Source organism: Tasmannia lanceolata, unplaced genomic scaffold, assembly GCF_043159265.1.
Source record: "Tasmannia lanceolata isolate RefF3 unplaced genomic scaffold, GAP_Taslan_0.1 ptg000006l, whole genome shotgun sequence".
Taxonomy (NCBI): Eukaryota; Viridiplantae; Streptophyta; class Magnoliopsida; order Canellales; family Winteraceae; genus Tasmannia; species Tasmannia lanceolata.
Genome location: NW_027518683.1, coordinates 31551167 through 31558142, shown reverse-complemented (window position 1 = coordinate 31558142; position 6976 = coordinate 31551167). Strand labels below are relative to the sequence as shown.

Below are 6976 nucleotides of genomic sequence, written 5' to 3'. Positions count from 1 at the left end.
GCCCTCTGAATAAATTTCGTGAAATGATCCAATCGGTCCACTTGATGCAACATAATGTAAATTAGTTGTGCTCCATAATGATCTCCATGGGCTAATCTGATCCGGCAAATGCCGAGTTAGATGTGAATTGGTTGCGCCCCCTAACTCATTTCCTTATAATAATCGAGAACTTCCCATTAATGGATCACAAAGCAAATTGGCCGTGCCCCCTTAAACCTTTTCCATCAGATGATCCAAACCGGGCTGCAATGTCCATTGGCTGAAATACACTATGCTCGTTATGAAAACAACGCAGTTCACACTTGCTTGATCAAAATCTAATCGAAATGTTCAATGCACGGTCACCCAGTGGGTCCAAATTCTCTCCTGCTCGGATTCTCGTGAATAACCCTTCTCAACCCTTAGCGGGAAAATGTGAAACACGACAGAAATGATCGAAAAAGATCGAGAAAACGCAAGAAACGGACACGGAAATAGAAAACGGTAGAAAACCGATAGCAAAACACTAACTTCTTTGTTGATTAAAGCGGAGCAAAATAGGGTGTCTACAGTAGGGGAAAATGAGGGTTTTAATGAGGGAAAGGAAGGGAGGGGTGAAAATGGGAAGAAAGAGGAAGAGATTGGGGTGGAAGAGAGAGAGAGCGAGGGAGGAGGAGCAGGAGCAGGGGCGGAAAAAAAAATTGGCTGGGGCGAGTGGGAAGGGTGGGCGAGAAGAAGGAGAAAAATGAGGAGCGTGATGGAGGGAGGGAGGAGAGAAGAAGGAGAAGGGGAGCTTCTCCAATGGTCCCTAGGGCACAAAAACCCCTAGGGCTCTGATACCATGTTGAGAGGAGAAGAGATTAGAGAGAAAAGGAAGAAGTTAGGGTTTACTCCCCCTTACTTTAGTATTTATATATAAAGAGAACATACAAAGACCACTATGCCCTTAGGCTATGCAATACACCTTCTAACACTCAGATTTCCCACCCTTGGGCAAATCTCTTCTCAACGAGCCCCCAAACCATATCCCCAAGACTAAACCATGTCCAACTAGCTAATTCTGAAACTGGGAACAGGAAAATCTCTTTTTCAATGGAGAAGTATGAAAAAGGAACCAGCCGTTGGACAAACTGTCTAGTGGGATTTTTCGTGGGAAAAAGACCATTTGTGCAAACTCTCAGAGAAAATCTGGAGAAAAAATGGGAGCTTAAAGGAAGTCTGGAAGTCTTCACTCTCAGAAATGGATCCTTTCTCTTCAAGTTCAGTTGTGAAGAAGATTGCTCCTCCACTCTTGAGTGTGAAGGGCAAACTTATGCTGGCCGTCCCCTGATTCTCCGAAGATGGGACCCCAATGCCCCGCTGGAAAAACCTATTATAACCTCTGTTCCCATCTGGATAAAACTCCCCGGCCTCCGCCTTCAATTCTGGAATACGGATGGTATTAGCAAAATCGGAAGTGCTATTGGCAAACCGCTTTACATGGATCTAAAAACTGCAGAGGCAACCCGTCTTGGATTTGCCAGGCTGTGTGTTGAAGTTGAGGCTGGGGATACCCTCCCGGACTTGCTGGACATAGATACTCCGTTTGGAATCATTACTCAAGAAGTGGAATATGAATGGCGCCCAAGATCGTGTATTCATTGCAAAAATTTCTATCACCCAACTGAAAAATGTGTCAAAAATGATGCCCAGCCCAGCAAAATCGTTCAAAAAGAATGGAAACCAGTGAAGTTCAATAAACCTACTATTGCGGAAAGCTCAGACCATTCCCAACTGCAGAACACTATAGCCTCCACAGGCCCAGATTTGACCTCAGCTATTCTTGATCAACCTGAAAATGTAAGCAAGAAACCATCTGAGATCATTCCTCTCACAAATAGTTTCAATGTCCTTCAAGACATTGAAGATGATGAACCGCTCCATAATACTGAAGAGAAGCAGAATTATCAGAATTCTGATAATCCTCACCTGAATATTGACACCCCTCTTTTTGCAAATCTGGTCAAAAGGCCAATTTCTACTGAAGAAAAGCAAAGAAATGTCATGGACCAGATTGATGATGAAACCAAATTTCCTTCTTCTGAAGTGGAACCAGATAACTATGCAGTTGGTGATATCAGTGCTGCCCAAACTTCTGAGCTCAATTCTGTTCCCCATGTCTAAGATCGCAGTTTGGAATGTGAGAGGAATAGGCACAACCCAAAAAAAAAGGTGATATTCGTAGACTCATCCAATCAAATGATATCCCTTTTATCTGTCTGCTGGAGACTAGGGCAACCCAAGAAAATATGATCGAATATGTGCATGAAATATGTCCTTCTTGACATATTCATGCTAACTACAACCACTCTTACAATGGTAGAATTTGGATTGTCTGGGACCCAATCCTTGTCGGTGTTAATTTCATCAATGTGTCTGCTCAATTCATCCATTGTGAAATTCATTTCTTCCAAACTCATATTCACTTTAGCATTACTGCTGTATATGGGTTTAACAAAAGTCATGAAAGAAACCAGCTGTGGAATGAGCTTATCAGCTTATCTCAGACTATCAACAACCCTTGGATTGCTCTTGGAGATTTTAACGCCACCAAGTTTGCTGATGAGAGAATCGGTGGTGCTCCTCCTGTTCTGGCTGATCTGAGAGATTTCAATCACTGCATTGACTGCTGCTCCCTCTCTGACCTTAGATCTATAGGTCAATCTCTCTCTTGGAACAATAGTGCTAAATCCTCTGAGCCTAAGTGGAGGAGACTGGATAGAGCTCTGGTGAACATTGACTGGCTCTGCCAATTTCCCTACTCTTTTGCCGAATATAAACCTCCTGGCCTTTCTGATCACTCTCCTCTTGTTGTTCAAATCTATCCTATCCCTTCGCTTGGAGGCAAACCATTAGATTCCTGAATATGTGGCTTGATGATTTGATCCTTTACGAAGTGGTGGAAAGAGCTTGGGCCACCAGTATCTCTGGAAACCCTATGTTTCAAGTTGGCTCATGAACTCAGACAAGTAAAACAGTGTATTAAAACTTGGAATTCTGAAGTATTTGGTAGAATTGATGTCCAGGCTCCTATTCTCAAAAATCAGCTGAAGGAAATTCAACAAAGGATTGCTTCCAATCCTGCTGATAGTTCCTAAAAAAGAGAAGAGCTCCTTATCAAAGACAACTACATCAAAGTTGCTCAGAAAGAAGAATCCTTCTATAAGCAGAAATCTAGAATTCAGTGGCTCAACGTGGGCAATTCTAACACTCCCTTCTTCCATTCAGCCCTGAAAACCAGGAGAAACTTGAACACCATTCACGGCATTTCCAATTCTGCTGGAGACATTACCTCTGACCCCAACCAAATTGCTGATACCTTTGTTGAATTCTTCTTTAATATTCTTAACACCCACCATCCTGATCCAACCATTCTCGTTCTAGGCCCTATCAGAACCCTGGACTCCGTCATGGCTGACAACCTGACGAGAGCTTTCACCGTGGAAGAAATTAAAGATGCTGTCTTCTCTGCTGATGGTGATAAAGCCCCGGGACCAGACGGCTTTAACCGTAATTTTTTCCAACATTTCTGGTATCTTATTGGAGATGATGTCTCGAAGGCAATTCTGCATTTTTTTAAAAATGGAAATCTGCTGCCTGAATGGAATGCCACCTTCATTTCCTTGATTCATAAGATCTCAGATGCTACCTCTCCTGACAAATTCAGACCCATTTCTCTCTGTAATTTCCTTTATAAAAATCATTACCAAGCTGCTGGCCCAAATCGGACATGAATAGTCTTGTTAGTCCTTACCAGTCTGCATTTGTAAAGGGAAGGTTAATCCAGGACAATATTCTCCCATGCCATGATCTCTGCCATAACTTCCACATAAACTCATCCATGAAAGCAATGTGCATCAAGATGGACATCAGGAAAGCCTTCGATAGTGTCAAACATGACACTCTCCTATCCTTCATGCGGAAAATTGGGTTTAATGAAATATGGTGCTGCTGGATCCAACAATGTATCGCCGCTCCCTCCTTTTTCTATTCTCATTATTGGAGTTCCTCATGGATACTTCAAAAATTCCAATGGCCTCCGACAAGGAGACCCTCTCTCTCCTCTTCTTTTTTGTATTGTGATGGAAATGCTATCTTGAATCCTTCACACTAGTACTTCTCAGGGTCATATTAAAACCCCTTTCCGCAGAGAAGGCATCTCTATTTCTCACCTTTATTTTGCAGATGACATCATGTTCTTCACTGAAGAATCCTCTAACACTGCTCAAGGCCTAAAAGATTGCTTAGACACTGTCAGTACCTGCTTTGGGCTTGCTACTAATCTCAACAAATGTGAAATATTCTTCACTGGCATTAAGCCAGGGAACAAAAGGGAAATCTGCAACATACTGCACATGCAGGAAGGTCATCTCCCCATCAAGTATCTTGGGCTCCCGTGAATCAGTTCAAGGCTTACAATCGCTAATTGCCAGCCGATTATTGATAGACTCAGAAGTAGAATTTCAACCTGGTCCAACAGGCATCTCTCCAAAGCTGGTAGATTGGTACTGGTTAAATCTGTTTTATCTTCTTTCCAAATTTACTGGTCAGCTTCTTTCCATCTCCCCTTAGGACTCTTGGATAGCATCGAGAGGATCTTCCGCAATTTTATCTGGTCTTGCCATAACCCTCAGCGAAAGTTTCACCCCATTGCTTGGAATTCCATGTGTAAGCCCAAATCTGAAGGAGGAGTTGGTCTTAGAAAACTTGCTGATATTGACAAAGCCTTCCAACTGAAACAAGTGTGGCATATTATACAAAACAGGAGAACTCCCTGGGTCAAGTGGTTCCATGCCAAATATGTTCACCGTAGGAATTTCTGGATTATAAACGCGCCCAGCTCTCCCACGTGGGCAGCTAGGAGTATCTTTAAAGCTAGAGATTCAGCAAAATCCCTGATCTGCTACCTAGTTGGAGAGGGTCCTAGGACATAAATTTATGGAGCCAACCTTGGCTTCCCTTGGGCCCTATTAATTCTCTCTCTTCTCTTGGTTCGCTACCTAATTTCATCCCAAGCAAAGCTTCTGTTCGTGATGTATTTAATGAAGGTTACTGGGAGCGGATCCAGCTTGAACCTCACTTTCAAGAGCTGAAGAATCTCTCTTCCTCTGCTTTGTTTTCCTCCAATTCCATCGACAGGACTATTTGGAAACCTTCCAATGATGGTTTCCTCAACACTAAAAGTGCATGGAATGTTGTCCGTCCCCTTCACCCAAAGGTTCATTGGTACTCATCTATATGGTTCACAGGTCATATTCCCAAACACAGTTTCATTGCCTGGCAAGCCATCCAAAACAAGCTCAGCACATCTGATAGGCTCACTTTCCTGGGCTCCTCTCTTAATACTACTTGCCCCCTTTGCCAAGCTGCCCTTGAAAACATAAACCATCTTTTTTTCTCTTGTTCATATTCTGCTTGGATCTGGAGAAGTGTTCTGTGGCGAATTTCTTATAGGAAAAAGCAGAAAAGATCAATCTTCGAGGAAGAAGAATGGCTTAGAGGAAAATTTAAAGAGAAAGATCAGTCAGCCACTGCTGCAAAAATTCTGTTCGGGGCCTCTATCTACTACATCTGGGCGAGACAAATCAGAGAATCTTCAAAGGTGCCGCAAATCATAAGCAATACATTCTTCGACAGATTCTCCACTGCTCAAGAAACCGTATTCTATTCCTCAAACTTGATGTGAAATTTGCAGATGACTTAACTGTCAACTTGAGACTCCCTGGTTTTCTGAAAACTGCGGTTCCGAAGTATTGTCGATGGATTCCTCCTGATTCCAATACCCTGAAGTTAAATTCTGATGCGTCTCTTGATGAGGACATTGGATCCCTCGGTGGTCTGATCCGTGACCATAAAGGGTCAATCATCGGCTGCTTCTCTGTGATTTGCAGGTCCGAACCAATTCATCACCTGGAGCTTGAAGCTATTCTTGAGGGGATTATTCTTGCAGACAAGTTGAACATCTCGAAAATTTGGGTCGAATCTGACTCCCTCTCAGCTGTCCTAGTTATTAATATGGGTCAAAACTGTCCTTGGGCAAAGATCCCCACTGTTGAAGCTATTCACAATGCCCTTAAGAAATTCATTTCGTGGGAGATTTCTCATATTTGGAGAGAAGCCAATGAAGCAGCTGACTATCTTTCGAAAAAGGATTACCCCTCAAAAGGAATTTCTCTTCCCCCCTTTCAGCTTCCACATGATCTGAAGGCAATCATCACTGCAGATTCTAATGGAACTCAATACCTTCGGCTGTAATCTTTTTACTGGTATCCAACCCGCATTGGTTGGTTTTATGTGTTTTTGGGAGTGTGTTCCCACCTTGTTGGCCTTTGAGCCTCCCCCTTTTTTCTTCTTACTTGGCCAGAGGCCCTCATTGTATTTTTCTCCTCTCGGCTATAGGCCCCTGTTTTGGCTGCTCTCCTGTTGGGAGCTTGTTCCCTTCTTGTTGGTTTTCGAGCCCTCATAGTTGCTCTTTTTATTTTCTCAATGAAATCTGGTAGCGGTCCTGCCTAACCCCAGCTTACCCATCAAAAGAAAAAAAAAATTGAAGTCTTTGGGGGAGCAACTCAGGGCTAAGAATTGAATGCCCCAGGTCAAAAACTCCCAAGTGAGAACTTGAAAATCTCCATGCAAAAACTCCTGCTGAGAACTTTAAAGTCATTATCAAGAACTTGAAAGTCTTGGGCGAGCTACTCTAGTGGAAGAATTGAGTCCTGGTTGAGTAACCCCCTAGCGAGGATTGACAGTCATCATCTAGAACTCCTTGGATGAGAACTTGAAATTCACAAGCCAGCAACTACGAAGTGAGAACTTGCTAAATGCCCTTCGGGTGGCTTAGTAAGCCACTCCTAAGCCACCCAAAGATCATTTAGCAAGTTCTCACTCCAAATTCCCCTATTAGATCCATTTCAACTTTCAAAGACCTTAACACCCTCACTAGGGGAGCTTGCTTTAATCT

The 6976-nt window shown here is 43.0% G+C and overlaps 1 protein-coding gene across 1 annotated transcript; it reads left to right on the top strand.

The window, feature by feature from the left end:
* Positions 1–2334: 2334 nt before the first annotated feature.
* On the top strand, positions 2335–2882 carry LOC143878921 (uncharacterized). The gene is made up of 2 exons (XM_077381137.1): positions 2335–2351; positions 2450–2882. Exons 1-2 carry the CDS (start codon positions 2335–2337, stop codon positions 2880–2882), a joined length of 450 nt encoding a protein of 149 aa, XP_077237252.1.
* The last annotated feature ends 4094 nt before the right edge of the window (positions 2883–6976 follow it).